Here is an 18,367-nt window from a genome sequence, read left to right as displayed (position 1 = left end):
AAGCATCCTGCAGTACCTGAATCAGTGTCCAGACCAGATTCGGTTTCTTTCACTGGATCTGGTGACAGAAGATCCTGGATCTGTAAAGACAGTGTGTACGATTAACACACTTTACAGTTGTCTTCGTCATTTCTTCCCTGCTGTGACGTATTTCCAAGTAAAATGAGCTCTCTGAAGGGTTGTGGTTTGCTATTGGTGGATCGCATGTGCCTGACAGGCTGATCCTCGCCCTCATGCAAGTAAACACCGACCAGATAAGAGATCTCTGAGTTGTTTTGATTAAAGAATCCCAGAAAATATGCCTTAAAGGGATAGTTCACCCAAAAATGAATATTGTGTCATTATTTACTGACACTTCACAAGTTTCTTTCTTCTGTTGAACCCTAAAGAAGATAATTTGAAGAATGTTGGAAACCTGTAACCACTGACTTTTATAGTATTTGTTTTTCCTACTAGGAAAGTCAGTGGTTACTGGTTATCAGCATTCTTCAAAATAACATCATTTAAGAGCGAGGAAATTTTCAGTTTTGGGTGAACTATCCCTTTAAATTAATTAACTTGCACCCACGCACAAAATGCAACGCAACGCAACGCACGCAACATACTGTCCACAACACACGCAATGTATTGCACGCAACGTAATGCAACTCACACAACGCACCATAACCTCCCCTCGAAACCCATTTCTTCACTTTTTTGTCATATGGAATTGTTTTGGGGCGGGGCTATCTGTCATTTAGGGCGAGGCTATCTGTCATTTAAGGCGGGGCTATTAGTGGGCGTATCGTTTCTGCTCTGCATTCATCCATTTGACAATCTTCCTTCATTTTGTTAGCAACACCCTTTCAACAATCCTTAACTTCCATTTCAGGGGCGACTTTAAGACAACAATCCTCCTGTCCTTCATACATCACATACAAATGTGTAGCAAAAAAAATTTAAATCTATTGAGAAAAGGCATTCAGATAGATAAATAAATGCATACTTACACTAGCCAGGCTGTCCAGATCCACATCAGATGCTGCTGAAGTGAAAATCTGTAAACACAACATACTGTAATGCAAACTAATAGAACTGTGATTATTTTATAATGAATATTTAAAAGCATATTTACGTCAAAGAGAGGAGAGGAGTCGAAGTTAATGGACTGCGCATTGAGGATCTGCTGGAGGTTTTCTAAACCGCTGTCAATGGACTCCAGATGGTCACTGAGCTCCGTCCTGAACGACAGACAGACAGAGAGACGAACAGAAAGAGAGAAAAGGGAGAAGGAAAGAGACAGAATAGGAAGACAAAGACAAAAAGAAAAGGAAGAAAGACAAAGCAAAGAAAGAAAAGACAGACAGAGACGGAAAAAGAAACCAGAGAGAATGAAAAAGAAAAACAAAGAAAAGACAGAAAGACAATAAAAGAAAGAAAAATAGAAAGAAGAAAGAAAGAAAGAAAGAAAAAAAGAAAGAAAAAAGAAAGAAAGAAAGAAAGAAAGAAAGAAAGAAAGAAAGAAAGAAGAAAGAAAGAAAGAAAGAGAGAAGGAAAGAAAAAAGAAAGAGAGAAAGAAAGAAAAAAGAAAGAGAGAAAGAAAGAAAGAAAGAAAGAAAGAAAGAAAGAAAGAAAGAGAGAAAGAAAGAAAGAAAGAAAGAAAGAAAGAAAGAAAGAAAGAAAGAAAGAAAGAAAGAAAAAAAACAAAGTATGGAAAGAAAGAGACAGAAAAGAAAGAAAAATAGAATGAAAAAGAAAGAAAAGACAGAAAGAAAGAAGAAAGACAAAAAACAAAGAAAAACAGAAAAAAGAAAAAAAGAAAAGACAAAAGGAAAGAAAAGACACAAAGAAAAGAAGAACGAAAGAAAAAAGAAAACAAAGAAATAAAGTCGACAAAGACAAAAAAAACAGAAAGAAAGAAGAAATAAAGAGGAAAAATAAAGAAGAAAAGACGAACAAAAAGAGAAAGAGAATGAAAAAAGAAAGAAAAGACAAGGGAAGAGGCATAAACAAATAAATAGAGAAAAAGAAAAGACAAAGAAAAAAGACAAGACAGAAAGAAAAGAAAAAACAGGAAATAATAAATAGACAAAGAAAAAGAGAAAAAAGAGAAGGAAAGACAGAAAATAAAGAAAGCAAGAAAGAAAAAGCAAGAAAAAGAAAGAAAAAGATAGAAAAGAGAAAGAAAGAAAAAAAAGAGAAAGAAAAAAGAAAGAAAGAAAAAAGAAAGAAAAAGAGAAAAAAAAAAAAAGAAAGAAAGAAAAAAAGAAGAAAGAAAGAAAGAAAGAAAGAAAGAAAGAAAGAAAGAAAAAAAGAGAAAGAAAGAAAGAAAAGAGAAGAAAGAAAGAAAGAAACAAAGAAAGAAAGAAAGAAAAGAGAAAGAAAGAAAGAAAATAAGAGAAAGAAAGAAAAATAGAAAGAAAAAGAAAAAACAGAAAATCATGGTTTAAATGCTGCAAATGAAGCAGAACCCGTCCACTCTCGAAAAAGAAGACAGAAACTCTTGATTTAAAGTTTAGCAGCCAATCAAATCAGCAAACGTCACTTCAGCAAAAGCAGGAAGCATGTGAACAAACTCCTATGAGAACGGGAGAGAGGCCGGTCCCCAGAAAGATCAAAACTGTGATGACGCCAGCGATGATGTCACCTCAACACAATAGTATTTAAATCAGACGAAGCGGGAGAACAGGGGTCAAAGGGTGATTGGGTCGTTTCCAAAACATGCGTCGTTCGTTAAATCGCCACTCCAAACTCCACACTTTCATCCCGTTAAAACTTTATAAACGTCAAATTAAAACATCATGCTTAAATTAATCCCCCGAATGCCTGATTAGAATGACTAGTACACCAATCGGCCAATCAGCATTGCGTAAACTGAAACGAGCGACTCCTTACGGCACAGAGAATCCAAGCTAAATAAATGAATCTATAAATAAAGCAATCATGCTCAAATTAACCCCTCGAATATCTGATTAATATGACTAGTGCACCAACCGGCCAATCAGCATCTGGTATACTGAAACGAGTATCTCCTTATGGCACAAGACAGGGAATACAAGCTAAAAGCTAAGCGCGGCTAGCATCTTTCTGATCAAGCACAGCGTCAGGCGTTCTGGGGACGCTCGGCCGACTGAAAATGCTGACCCTGGATGAGGCCGGAGGTGCAGAGATGAGGTGGAGAAGCCGGAGAAAAGGCGAGAGATCTCAGACATCTGAGGATAACTGAAAAGACACAAGCACAACATAGCACTGGAGACAGCAGGGGGCGCTAGACACATCACACAGGGGGCCTCTTCAGCTGAAGCAACAACTACAGCCTGAGATACTATTGCACTATTTAAAATGCTATTGGAAATCATGTTACTGGACAGACCTCAAACACTTCTGTGGGATGAAATACACTCATATTTAATAATTAAAACTGCACTAAGGTGATCAGAACTTAATTAGACCTTAAAATAAAAGATAAAAGTTTTTAGATCTATGAAATCATTTTAAATGACAATTAAGCACATTTGTTATTTATTCATTTTTGGTACGCACCGGCCACTTTATTAGGTACACTTGTCCATTTAGGCATGTAGACATGGTCAAGACGATCTGCTGCAGTTCAAACCGAGCACCAGAATGGGGAAGTAAAGGGATTTAAGTGACTTTGAATGTGGCATGGTTGTTGGTGCCAGACGGGCTGGTCTGAGTATTTCAGAAACTGCTGATCTACTGGGATTTTCGCATACAACCATCTCTAGGGTTTACAGAGAATGGTCCGAAAAACAGAGAATATCCAGTGAGCAAGAGGTCAGAGGAGAATGGCCAGACTGGTTTGAGCTGATAGAAAGGCAACCAAGGTCTGCACAAAGAGCAACACGTCCAACCTTGAGGTGGATGGGCTACAGTAGCAGAAGCTACGAACAGGAAACTGAGGCTACAATTCACACAGGCTCACCAGAATTGGACAACAGAAGATTGGAGAAATCTTGCCTGGTCTGATGAGTCTTGGTTTCAGCTGCGACATTTAGATGGTCGGGTCAGAATTTGGCGTCAACAACATGAAGGCATGGATCCATCCTGCCTTGTATCAACGGTTCAGGCTAGTGGTGGTGGTGTAATGGTGTGGGGGATATTTTCTTGGCACACTTTGGGCCCATTAGTAACAATTGAGCATTGCGTCAACGCCACAGCTTACCTGAGTATTGTTACTGATCATGTCCATCTCTATATGACCACAGTGTACCCATCTCCTGATGGCTACCTCCGGAGGATAACGCGCCATGTCAAAGCGCGACTCATCTCAGACTGGTTTCCTAAACATTAAGAGTTCACTCTACTCAAATGGCCTCCACAGTCACCAGATCTCAATCCAATAGAGCAGCTTTGGGATGTGGTTGAATGGGAGATTCGCATCATGGATGCACAGCCAACGAATCTATGCCACGAAGGATTAAGGCAAAAGTCAAAAGAGGGTACAAGCCGGTACTAGTGAGGTGTACCTAATAAAGTGGCCAGTGAATGTAGATAAGAATTTTCAACTGCCAGAAAAATAGAGATAATTGTTACACTTTTTTGGTAATGCTTGTTTTTGCAGGTGTTTTAAAGCCACCAGATGCTGTTGGATAGTTTGGTTAAGCTTGTAAAACTGCACTATTAACAATATTTCCAGGACAATCTTCAAATTCTACTTAAATAAAACAATGTCTAATAATAAAGCCTAGTTTTAGATCTTTAAGCTTATCTATATTAAAGTGAGCCATCAGGACTAACCGGTTGCACAAATAATAGTGCTAATTTTCAGATAATTATTTGATAATTAGTCTAGACTGCCTGTTACATTTAACAGTAGAACTCTTTAACTAGGTTCACGTAGAGCCATTATTAGCACATATTAGCTTACACTTAATTATAAACATAAATTCAGTGCCATACGGACCATGAGATGAACTGCTATATGAAATATTACACTGGTTCTGGAAAATGATTAGTATTAGTCATTATGCCAGGCTGAACCGAGCTGCCACAAATAACCCAGCTGAACAGTTAGTAAAGAGCAGCACTCCTGCAGGACACTTTAAACGCATCAGCTCAGGAGATTATTCGCTTTTATGAATTATAATAAATATTTATAGGAATTGTGGAAGGAGATTGTTTACATACAAGTGAAAATCCTGTCATAAAACACTCAAATTATTACGTTTTCAAGGAGGAGGACAAACTTTGAATGTCAGAAAGTGGTCACTACATCCTCTTTATCCAAAACAGGAAGTTGTTTGTGCTCAGAAGGAAACGAAGCGGTGAGTTTATGACGACAGATCTTTCATTTTTCAGTAAGCAATCACTCGAAGCCCTTAAAAGACAGGTTCACACCTATATTTACCTGCTATTATGATGCATTTCAGTCATTCATAGATGAAGTCAAATATATCATAACATTCATTCATTCATTTTCTTTTCAGCTTAGTCCCTTTATTAATCCGGGGTCGCCACAGCGGAATGAACCGCCAACTTATCCAGCACGTTTTTACGCAGTGGATGCCCTTCCAGCCGCAACCCCTCTCTGGGAAACATCCACACACAATCACCGGAGCATCCTGAGGAAACCCACGCAAACGCAGGGAGAACATGCAAACTCCACACAGAAACGTCAACTAACCCAGCTGAGGCACGAACCAGCGACCTTCTTGCTGTGAGGTGACAGCACTACCTACTGCGCCACTGTGTCGCCTATATCATAACATATATATGCTATATTATGCTGGGCAAAGATTAATCACAGCCAAAATACAAGTTTGATTTGACATAATATATGTGCCTGTACTGAGCGGCATTGTGGCTCAGTGGTTAGCACTGTTGCCTCACAGCAAGAAGGTCGCTGGTTCAAGTCCCGGCTGGGTCAGTTGGCATTTCTGTGTGGAGTTTGCATGTTCTCCCCGTGTTGGCGTGGGTTTCCTCCACAGTCCAAACACATGGGCTATATGGCCGTGTGTATGAGCATGTGCGAAGATGAGAGTGTATGGGTGTTTCACAGTACTGGCTTGCAGATGGAAGGGCATCCGCTGCTAAAACATATGCTGGAATAGTTGGCGGTTCAATCCGCTGTGGTGACCCCTGATGAATAAAGGGACTAAGCTGAAGGAAAATGAGTGAATAAATGTATAACTCAATTTTAAACAAACAAAACTAGATTAGATGATTGATTTTAGGCATTTGTGTGTATTTTATGGTATATTTTTTTCTACATGACATTAGTGATAACCAGATATGTTATTAAGGCTGCATTTTGTTTATTATTCTATTATAATTGTATGGTAATTTTGTATTTGACATAAGATTTCTGAAATCTTCAGCTCTTTGTGACAGAATTTGTGCATTTTGTTGGTGAATATGGGTTTGGGAGAGTTTTATTATATGTATAAAATTCATAATGAGTTTGAATTAATTCAAACTCAATCAATCAATCTAATTACCTTTTCTATATCCTAAAATATTTGTAAAATTTCCTCAAATGTAGACTAATTTATATACAAATTATATAAAACCTGTATTAGGAGCTTAAATGAATTGAAAATTCTATATATCGATGGCATGATAATCGTAACCAAACCGTGAGACCAGTGTAGGTTCACACCCCTAGTAAAAATGTAAAAAAAATTGTATATCCTAATTAAGTTGTGTAATAGTGTTTTCCCTGTACAGTATGTAAATATCACAAGCATATTTCATAAAATTAGAAAGATCAGAAAAGGAATAAACATCCACTGGCTGTGGTCTTAAGTGGACAAAAATTGACTTAAGATTTCTGAAATCTTCAGCTCTTTGTGCACAAAATTTGTGCATTTTGTTGGTGAATACGGGTTTGGGAGGGTTTTATTATATGTATAAAATCCATAATGAGTTTGAATTAATTCAAACTCAATCAATCAATCTAATTACCTTTTCTATATCCTAAAATATTTGTAAAATTTCCTCAAATGTAGACTAATTTATAAACAAATTATATAAATGCTGTATTAGGAGCTTAAATGAATTGAAAATAATATATATCATTTTTTTATTATACATTTATATATAAATATGTTTTACTTGCATTATTCAAAGTATGTTCTTCTGATTATACTGCTTTAACATTTACTCAGGACATTTAACAGTAAAAATTAGGGGTGTCAAGTTTAATTGTTTCTTCGGTGCACCGTGATGCAGGCGCGGACAATTCGGTATTGGTTCAGTAATAATCATAACCAGTTATTACGTACTGACGTCATTCATCACATATGCGCTATATTGCGATAGCTTACTATGGCGAGGGAGGCGAGCGTGAGTAATTAAAACACTCCAACTACATAAACGTACAAACTCCGCACGATTCCCTGCGTGGGTCTCTGCTGGACAGTCTTTCACTGACACTTAAGTTACAGCCGAAGCCCTGTTTCACTGTTATGGAGAAAATAAAAGTAAACTCCATTTCTCTCTGTGTCTAATAGTCTCTTTCTCACTGTGGACCGTTGACCTGATGGCGTGACGTTTCCTCTCCTCTCGGCTGATAAAGCGATACTTCTGGATACAGACTGGAGCGCGTGTCTGCAGAGCGAGTTTTCTCCACCGCTTCTATCATGGATGAGCTGTGATCCCCGCTGCCGTTTATCAATGTTTATCATTGATGAACAGTGCCAGAACGTTACGCCTCTTTCACACGAGGCTTCAGCGTCAACGCTTGACTGAAGGCGTGTCTGAAGTTGGGGCTGACGCGATCGTCATAGCAGCGTCAGCCAATGAAATTAGTCAGCAATAGGCCACTGTCTGAGCTGGGTATTTGCATAGAGCGATCTGATTGGCTGACGGTTCCGTCGGCGCTTGAAAAGTTGAGCAAGTCCCAACTTCTGCAGCGAGCAACACCTCTGAAGCGGCGTCGACGGATCCACAATGCAGTTCGGCAACGCCTGACGTCACCCATTCAAAGTGAATGGGAAGCGTTGATGCTGACGCCCCTTGTGAATGGGGCGTTAGAGCCAATCGCAGCTCTTACTGTTAAGCGCGTGACCAATCATAAGGGTGTAAGAACTCGCTTGTCAACGCTCAGAAAGAAAGCGGGATATTTACATTTGTTTACTTGCGATAAATGCCTCGATGTTGTTGTGCATGTACTTGAGTTTTTAAAGGTACAGTACATATATCTGACTGTTTGTATTAAAGGACAAAACTGTATTACAAATAATAAAGAAATATATTTATAAATTTTAATATAACAATTCTTGTGCTGTTAAGTAAAATATAAAATTGTGTGTGGAAAGCATCGTCAATGCACCGATATTGAATTAAACCGAATCGATGGTATGATAATCATAACCGAACCCTAAGACCAGTGTAGGTTCACACCCCTAGTAAAAATGTTAAAAAATTGTATATCCTAGTCAAGCTGTGTAATAGTAATAGTGTTTTCCCTGTACAGTATGTAAATATAACAAGCATATTTCATGAAATTAGAAAGATCAGAAAAGGCCTAAACATTCACTGGCTGTGGTCTTAAGTGGACAAAAGTGACGCTTAAATGGCAAATGTGAACAGATTATGTTTTCATTCTTCAGTTATGATGCTAACAACTGAAACGCATTTTAACAGCAGGTGTAAACAGGGCCTAAGAAAGCCAGATTTAGGAAATGGAATGCACCCAGGAAGTGACCATGGCAGTAGGCTCTGGATGAGCTACTTGTTAGTTAGTGAACTCACTTGTCCAGGCAGGCGATGCTCAAGCACTTCTGTTCGCTGGGAGGCGGAGTCAGGGCGGAGACTGGCTCGCTCTCCTGAAGGATGGAGTTAATGAAGGTTGTGGGGGAAAGGGGCGTGTCCACGGTCAAATCAGACCCCGCCCCCACTTCTACTTCCACAGGACACACCTCCTCCACCTCAGGGCTGTGGGCGGGGCTAGACGGCTCCTCCTTGATGTGGACCAGTGGGCTCGTTCTGTCAAAATGGATTTGTTAATATCAGCTTATATTCACAAATTATCTTCACTGTTTTAATTGTGATACTATCATAAAAAAAACGCTATTAATAATAGAAAAAAATGCATTGACATAAAGAAGGTTTCAGAGAAAAACTTTCATGAAATAAATAAATAAAATAAATTACGGTGAAATGCATAAACTTGATTTCTGTTTACAAAAAAAAGGACAAAAAAAAAACATTTTAAAATGTTAACCTAATGTATTTACATGCATGTTTCTATTTAAATAATAAATTGTGTATTGGTTGTTGGACATTTAAAATTGTTTTTCAGCTATCTGTGTTTAGTACTAGCAAGTTTTAGCCACTGTTTCCTTTTGTTTACTGTAAGAGCTTGCGTGCCGAGCCGGAGGTTTTTCGCGCGCCCCCGCGGCTGCAGTTTCGGGTATTTTGTAACTTTGGAGGCGTGTCCAAACGCCAGGTAAGACTATATATTTGAACACATTTGGTCTAGCTAGCAGGAGAAGCACTTTAGCATCGAGAGCAACACCGAGTAAGTACATTTAGACCTGTTTTTCAGTTGCTGTGTTTGGTTAGAGAACACTTAGACTTGTTTCAGCTGGTTGTGTATTGGTTGTTGGACATTTAAAATTATTTTCAGCTATCTGTGTTTAGTGTTTGGTTAGAGAACAGTTAGACTTGTTTCAGCTGGTTGTGTATTGGTTGTTGGACATTTAAAATTGTTTTTCAGCTATCTGTGTTTAGTACTAGCAAGTTTTAGCCACTGTTTCCTTTTGTTTACTGTAAGAGCTTGCGTGCCGAGCCGGAGGTTTTTCGCGCGCCCCCGCGGCTGCAGTTTCGGGTGTTTTCACTCTCGAGGCGTGTCCACCTGAGCTCAATCAGCAAAGCGCTCGGGGGTGTATATAAGCGACTAGTCTCACCGCGGCAGCGGTCGCGGCAGCCTCGTGTGAAGCCCGCCTCGTGTGAAGCCCGCCTCGTGTGAAGCCCGCCTCGTGTGAAGACCGACGAGGGTAAAGACCATCGACTCTACCTGTGCGACTCCACCGAGCAAAGACACCGACAAAGCACTTGAGTACTTCTTACTTTATTTTTTTTTCCTTTTCTCTGCACTCATTAATGTTTTCCTTGCACTTTATTATGTGTTTACTAATTCCTGTTGTTACTAATACTCGCAGAGCACGGGAGGTACGCTGCAGGCGCAACCCTCACAACCTTCGATCAATTCATGTATCCTCTATTTCACAACTCTCTCTCTCTGTGGGCCTCTGGAATTGTCAATCTGCTGTTAACAAAGCAGATTTTATTACCTCCATAGCCACTCATTCTGACTTTAGTCTCATGGCTCTAACTGAAACCTGGCTGAGACCGGAGGACACTGCTACACATGCAGCTCTTTCTACTAATTTCTCTCTTTCCCACACCCCTCGGCAGACAGGGAGAGGGGGTGGGACTGGACTACTGATTTCCAAAGAATGGAAATTCACTCAGAGACCGTCCCTGCCAAAAATCAGCTCTTTTGAATTCCATGCAGTCACCATTATCCACCCCTTTCGCATAAATGTGGTTGTCATCTACCGCCCACCGGGTACATTAGGTCACTTCTTGGATGAACTGGATGTTCTTCTCTCATCTTTTTCTGATTATGACACTCCCTTGTTGGTGTTAGGTGACTTCAACTTCCACATAGAAAGACCTCAAGCTGCTGACTTCCAGACTCTGCTTGCATCTTTCGACCTCAAAAGAGCACCTACCTCTGCTACTCACAAATCAGGTAATCAACTAGACCTTATTTACACTCGACATTGCCTCGCTGACCAAACACTAGTAACTCCACTACAAACATCGGATCATTTCCTTCTCTCTCTCAACATCCACATTACTCCTGAGCCGCCACACACTCCTACTCTAGTTGCCTTTCGCAGAAACCTACGCTCTCTCTCACCCAACAGGCTATCCACCATTGTTTCTAACTCTCTTCCTCCATCTTCCAAACTCTCTGCACTTGATACGAACAGTGCAACTGATACACTCTGCTCCACGCTAACATCATGTCTAGACAGACTATGCCCTCTGACATCCAGACCAACCCGAGCCAGTCCTCCTGCACCCTGGCTCTCTGATGTTCTCCGTGAGCATCGCTCAAAACTTCGGGCTGCTGAGAGAAGCTGGCGAAAAACAAAAAATCCTGAACAGCTCATAACATACCAAACTCTTCTGTCTTCTTTCTCGACTGAGGTTACTTCTGCAAAGCAGACATACTTCCGTCAGAAAGTCAACAGTGCCACCAATTCTCGCTTGCTTTTTAAAACATTTTCCTCCCTCCTTCACCCTCCTCCTCCACCCGCATCCTCCACACTCACTACTGATGACTTTGCTACATTCTTTTGCACCAAAACTGCAAAAATCAGTGCTCAATTTGCTGCACCTACAACAAACACGCAAGATACACCACCAACACCACACACACTCACCTCTTTCTCCCAGCTCTCTGAGTCTGAGGTGTCCAATCTCGTGCTATCAAGCCATGCAACCACCTGTCCGCTAGATCCCATTCCCTCTCATCTCCTGCAAGCCATTTCTCCTGCAGTCATACCAACACTGACTCACATAATTAACACATCTCTTGACTCTGGTCTATTCCCTACTTCATTTAAGCAGGCTAGGGTAACCCCTCTGCTAAAGAAACCCAACCTGGATCAAACGCTACTTGAAAACTACCGACCGGTATCCCTGCTTCCATTCATGGCCAAGATTTTGGAGAAAGTAGTGTTCAATCAGGTCCTAGACTTTCTTACTCAAAACAACCTCATGGACAACAAGCAATCTGGCTTTAGGAAAGGCCACTCAACTGAGACTGCTCTGCTCTCGGTCGTGGAGGACCTCAGACTGGCTAAAGCAGACTCTAAATCATCTGTCCTCATCTTGCTGGATTTATCAGCTGCTTTTGACACTGTAAACCACCAGATCCTGCTATCTACGCTTGAGTCACTGGGCGTCACAGGCACTGTTATTCAATGGTTCAGTTCCTACCTCTCGGACAGGTCATTCAGGGTGTCGTGGAGGGGAGAGGTGTCCAACCTACAGCATCTATACACTGGGGTACCTCAGGGCTCTGTGCTTGGACCACTTCTCTTCTCTATCTACACGGCATCTTTAGGAACAGTCATCCAGAAACATGGTTTTTCCTACCACTGCTATGCTGATGACACCCAGCTATACCTCTCTTTCCACCCTGATGATCCCTCGGTTCCAGCTCGCATTTCAGCCTGCCTGTCAGACATTTCACTCTGGATGAAAGATCATCATCTCCAGCTTAACCTCATGAAAACGGAAATGCTTGAAGTTTCTGCCAACCCGACTCTTCACCATAACTTTTCAATCCAGATGGATGGAGCAACCATCACTGCATCCAAAATGGTAAAAAGCCTTGGAGTTACGATTGATGACCAACTGAACTTCTCTGACCACATTTCTAGAACTGCCCGATCTTGCAGATTCGCACTCTACAACATCAGAAAGGTCCGACCCTTCCTATCTGAACATACAGCTCAACTCATTGTTCAAGCTCTTGTCCTCTCCAAACTGGACTATTGCAACTCTCTGCTAGCCGGGCTACCAGGTAGTTCTATCAAACCTCTTCAGCTGCTTCAGAACGCAGCTGCACGAGTGGTCTTTGATGAACCCAAAAGAGCACATGTCACTCCGCTACTCACCCGTTTGCACTGGCTTCCAGTTGCTGCCCGCATCAAATTCAAAGCTCTGATGTTTGCTTACAAAGTGACCTCTAGCTGTGCTCCTTCGTATCTGCTCTCACTTCTGCAGATATATGTGCCCTCCAGAAACTTGCGTTCTGTGAATGAACGTCGCCTCGTTGTTCCATCCCAAAGAGGGAAGAAATCACTTTCCCGAACTCTCACATTCAATCTGCCCAGTTGGTGGAATGAACTCCCCAACTACATCAGAACAGCCGAGTCACTTGCTGTCTTCAAGAAACGACTAAAAACGCAACTGTTTAGTCTCCACTTTTCCTCCTAATCTGCAATTGCCTCTCTGGCTATACCACTAACTGAGCCCTCTTTCTCTCTCTCTCTCTCTCTCTCTAAAAAAAAAAAAAAAAAAAAAAAAAAACAAAAAAAAAAATTTCTACTAATGTTTTGCTTCTTAGACTTTTACACACCTGAAACTTGTCTATAGCGCTTGTTCACTGCTGCTCTTATAGTTGTGTAAATTGCTTCCTTGTCCTCATTTGTAAGTCGCTTTGGATAAAAGCGTCTGCTAAATGACTAAATGTAAATGTAAATGTAAATATTAATATTTATTTTGAAGAATAAAATACATTATTATATCACATTTTTGTTTACATTTTAAAGCACCCTAATGTCTATTATTCTCAATAAAAAATTGATTGCATTAATGAAAAGAAACAGTATTGTTTGTCATATATTAGGGCTGTACAATTAATTAAATTCGATTTCGGCTTCTAACGATTATGAAAAAAACATTAATCGAGATAAAACAATTATTGCATCATATACCGCCCCCTTTCCAGTTGAACACATTTCAACAGAGACGAGCAGATCACACACATCTAAAGTCATCTAAATGTGAGCGCTTTAATGGTCAAAAAAATGCTAATTTGTGTCAAAACGCTGTGTTTAGTGATTATTCATATTAACCATCATTTATGTAATAAATAAACGAGGTCACGAATCAAAAGACATGTGAAAGTGAAACCTTAAATCAGAAAAGAGACAGCGCGCAATATTCCTGCTGCTGACAAAATCACTCACTGCTCTTGACTGAAGGACTTTTGTAGCTATAATTAAAGTGTTTTTCTTACAGTGAAGATGCTTAAAGCTCAGTTTGTTTCATTTTTTTATTCTATTGTATTTATTTAGCTTTCCTTATTTACAGGGGGGAAAATAACTGTATATATACAGTTGAAGTCGGAATTATTACCCGCCTGAATTATTAGCTACCCTTTTCCCCCAATTGCTGTTTAACGGAAAGAAGATTTTTTTTCCCCAACCCATTTCTGAAAATAATAGATTTAATAACTCATTTCTAATAACTGATTTCTTTTATCTTTACCATGATGACAGCACATAATACTTTACTAGACAGTTTTCAAGTTACTAGTATTCAGATTAAAGTGCGATTCAAAGGCTTAATTAGGGTAATTAGGCAAGTCATTGTATAACAGTAGTTTCTTCTGCAGACAATTAATCGAGATAAAACGATTATTGCATCATATACCGCCCCCTTTCCAGTTGAACACATTTCAACAGAGAAGAGCAGAGCACACACATCTAAAGTCATCTTAATGAGAGCGCTTTAATGGTCAAATACATGCTAATTTGTGTCAAAACGCTGTGTTTAGTGTAATTATTCATATTAACCATCATTTATGTAATAAATAAACGAGGTCACGAATCAAAAGACATGTGAAAGTGAAACCTTAAATCAGAACTGCACTGCTCTTAAAGTGACAGCGCACAATATTCCTGCTGCCGACTGTTTTTATCATTTTTAATAAAACAACAAAAGGACAAAATCACTCACTGCTCTTGACTGAAGGGCTTTTGTAGCTATAATTAAAGTGTTTTTCTTACAGTGAAGATGCTCAAAGCTCAGTTTGTTTCATTTTTTTATTCTATTGTATTTATTTAGCTTTCCTTATTTACAGGTAGGAAAATAACTGTATATATACAGTTGAAGTCTGAATTATTACCCGCCTGAATTATTGACGACCCTTTTTCCCCAATTTCTGTTTAACGGAAAGATTTTTTTTTTTCCCAACCCAATTTCTAAACATAATAGATTTAATAACTCATTTCTAATAACTTAAATTCTTTTATCTTTGCCATGATGACAGCACATAATATTTTACTAGACAGTTTTCAAGTTACTAGTATTCAGATTAAAGTGCGATTCAAAGGCTTAATTAGGGTAATTAGGCAAGTCATTGTATAACAGTAGTTTCTTCTGCAGACAATCAAAAATATATATTGCTTAAGGGGGCTAATAATATTGCCCTTAAAATAGGTTTCAAAATATTTAAACCTGCTTTTATTCTAGCCAAAATAAAACACGATAAGACTTTCTCCAGAAGAAAAAATATTAGAGGAAATACTGTGAAAAATTCCTTTAACAAATTAAACATCATTTGGGAAATAATTGTAAAAAATAAATAAATAAATTCACAGGAGGGATACTAATTTTGACTTCAACTAATAATCGTTTTGAATAATTGTGATTACAATGATGACCAAAATAATCGTGATTATGATTTTCCCCATAATCGAGCAGCCCTCTCATATATACCAAAATGAATTCGTTTTTTTTTTGATTTGGTGGTGAAATGCAACCAATCTTCTCGAGCATCTGTGTATATATTTTCCCTCACCGGTCTTCAATCCACTCGTCTGTGGCCACAGGGCTGGATTGGGCCAGTTCAGTGATGTCAGAGATGATTGGCCCCGTCTTGACCGGCGATTCTGAGCTGAAGACGCCAGTTCCCGTGAACGATGTGCTGGAGGGCTGCAAACAGGAAAATATCAATAAAATTTAAACTGGATACCACTGGTCAACAGGGCTAGTTTGAGACATTAGCATGCGGAATACTTACAGCAGGAGACTCCAGCGAGTACTGACGAGAGTATTTGGGCATGGAGTGAGCAGAGCTGCTGTCGTTCAACATCAGCGGCCTGACAACACAAGCAAAGAAAAATTAAACTGAGCGAAAAAGAATTAAATAAAAATAAAAACATAATAAATAATAAACTAATTAATTAATTAATTAAAATACATTTAATTGAAATAAATTAATAAAATAATAAATTAATTTAGTTAATTAATTAATTAAAATAAATAAATAATACAAAAATATAACAGATAGCTATAAAGAAAATAATAAAATACATAAAGAAAATAAATAAATAAACATACATACATACATACATACATGTATAGCAGGGGTGTCCACACTCCGTCCTGGAGGGTCAGTGTCTTGGAGAGTTTAGCTCCAACCCTAATCAAACCCACCTGAACCAGCTAATCAAGCTCTTACTAGATATACTAGAAAGTTCCTGGCAGGTGTGTAGAGGCAAGTTGGAACTAAACTCAGCAGGACATCGGCCCTCCAGAACCAAGTTTGGACACCCCTGATGCATAGCTTTATATTTACACTCATACTTTACATAATGCATTACACTACAGTTAATATGAGAGCAGTCATAGATATAATGTACATTCAGAAATGTGTGAATGTGAATTTGACTTGCATCTTTCGTTTCATTCCCAGGACTCTGTTGGACCGCGCAAGTGTGATCAGGAACTGAATGAGCTGTGGAAATAAAGAAAGAAAAACCATTCACTTCAAGTATTTAACAGGCAGAGGCATACAATTAAGCTTTACATAAACTGTTACTATATTTGAAGGGTTTTATGATTTTAATGAATTAAACTACCTTTTTAATAGCTAAAATTTTACGTAACCATTAAAAACAGATTCCTGAAAAAAATTTAAACTGAGAAAACATTGAGAAAAAGAAAAAAGATTTCAAAGCCCTACATGCAGCATTTTCTAATTATACATAATAAAAACTATATGAAAAAGAAATGAATGCATTTTAAAGTCAGAAATTAAATATACAATTATAAATATGACACTGAACCGGAAAGTAGGGGCTACAAGTGCCATAGTGATTCATTAAATAATTTTCTTCATTCATTCATTTAAATGATTCATTCAAAATGGCTGATTCATTTGAAAGTGTCTTTATGAATGACCAATGAAACACTGTAGCATTGCTCTAAGACGCACAAATATTTTGCACCAGCTTTATTTAAAAATAATTCCATATTAATAATTTTTTTGCCACCTTTTCACAACTCTCTGAGAAATTCAACCTCCTCCCCTTTTTTTTTAGGTATCTTCAGGTCAGAAACTATGTCCGTCTAAATATTCCAGATTTTAATGTTTTATCTTTAGAAAGAGAATAATTTGATTATTTGAAGGGCCTAACTTCTTTATTTGTTAATGCTTTTAAAAACAAAACAGATTTTTCTTCTCTTTAATTGAAAGTCGCTCGGGAAGAAGACTTAGGGATTTCAATATCTGATACTGATTGGGATCAATGTCTTTTATCTGTTTATTCGTGTTCGATGAAAATTAAGACTCCATCTTAATATGTACAAAGTATTACACAGACTTCACTATTCTAAAACAAACTTACTAAATTCTATCCCCACTTGTGACAAGTGTAACAGGGCTTTACATCCTTTTTGGTACAAATACAGAAGTTTTGGTTAGAAATATTTCAGTTCTTTGCTAAAGTTTACGATTGTGTTTTACTCCCTGATCCAATGATTGCAATTTTTAGCTAGTCAGATTTTCTTGAGACTCTCAACCGAAATGTACGGTTACCTGTTCATTACGGCATGATCATATCTAAAAAAGCTATTCTTTGTTTTTGGAAGAAAAATGTTAGGCCTCTTTTTTCTGACTGGCTTCTTGGACTCACCTCCACTTTACATTTGAAAAGAATTAGATATACCACCTCTAGGAACTCTGCGAAATTTGATAAAATGTGGGATCCAGTCTCTTTTTTTTCCTAAAACACCATAAAGACTAAGTGTTGTTTTATTTCTGAAGACTTGTATGGTTTTTTCTCTCTCTTTACATCTATTGCTGTGTCTTTTTGTAGGTCATATATGTTTTGTATGTCGCCATTTTTTCTTATTTCATGCTTTATTTTAGATTTCGTACAAATTCTTGTTTCATTATGGCTGCATTATGGTTTCATTTTTCTGCAAAAACGATAATAAAAAAAATATAGAAAAAAATATATATACTTCAATTGGGGGGGGGGGGGGGGTCAGACAATACTGCACCAAAAATGTAACTGGCTCATTATGAACTTATTGTTCATTAAACCGTTGTATGAAACCAATATCACATGCCTTTATGAATATAAAAAAATTGTATAGATACGCACAAACCAATAACTTGTATCATTAACTTTGTGTAACAAAGCTAATAATTCAATGTAACAATCACGTAACATAATCAATGCCAGCTTGAATGTCATAACATGAACTGAAACTTCAATTACCAAATATCACACAGCCAACATACACAATACATAAGCTTATATATCATAATATGCAAGTAAAGTTATTGTGATATTAAGTTAAAGTGATCTATTGAATGTAAGGCTGCTTAAAAAAACCCCACACACTTTACCAATGAAATACATTTGTGTCAATCAAAATGTACCTTATTGACGACTTTCTGTTGTTGAGAGTGTTTCTGTCTCAAAGTGGCAACTTCCCTCCAGAGCATCTCGTTCTCACTGCGGGACAGACAGACAGCAGGTTCATATTCAGAGGTTCATATTTATAAAGTGGAATTTCCATTCATGTTATGATC

The 18,367-nt window shown here is 38.3% G+C and overlaps 1 protein-coding gene across 2 annotated transcripts in view; it reads right to left on the bottom strand.

Moving 5' to 3' along the window:
* The window catches only part of hsf1 (heat shock transcription factor 1), a 35,518-nt gene that overhangs the window by 2,703 nt on the left and 14,448 nt on the right, over positions 1–18,367 (bottom strand). The window contains exons 5-13 of one of the 2 annotated variants that reach the window (XM_056479298.1): positions 18,215–18,290; positions 16,218–16,279; positions 15,563–15,641; positions 15,341–15,474; positions 8,698–8,931; positions 3,124–3,201; positions 1,115–1,220; positions 990–1,037; positions 17–80 (exon numbers count right to left, since the gene is read on the bottom strand). In XM_056479298.1, the coding sequence (XP_056335273.1) occupies positions 17–80; positions 990–1,037; positions 1,115–1,220; positions 3,124–3,201; positions 8,698–8,931; positions 15,341–15,474; positions 15,563–15,641; positions 16,218–16,279; positions 18,215–18,290 (881 nt within the window). The remainder of the gene's footprint in view (positions 1–16; positions 81–989; positions 1,038–1,114; positions 1,221–3,123; positions 3,202–8,697; positions 8,932–15,340; positions 15,475–15,562; positions 15,642–16,217; positions 16,280–18,214; positions 18,291–18,367) is intronic. The other variant, XM_056479299.1, reaches the window with a different exon arrangement.

The sequence above is a fragment of the Danio aesculapii genome, chromosome 19, assembly GCF_903798145.1.
Source record: "Danio aesculapii chromosome 19, fDanAes4.1, whole genome shotgun sequence".
In the NCBI taxonomy this organism is placed as follows: domain Eukaryota; kingdom Metazoa; phylum Chordata; class Actinopteri; order Cypriniformes; family Danionidae; genus Danio; species Danio aesculapii.
Note: the sequence above shows the minus strand (reverse complement) of the source record. Positions and strands in the feature narration are given on the sequence as shown.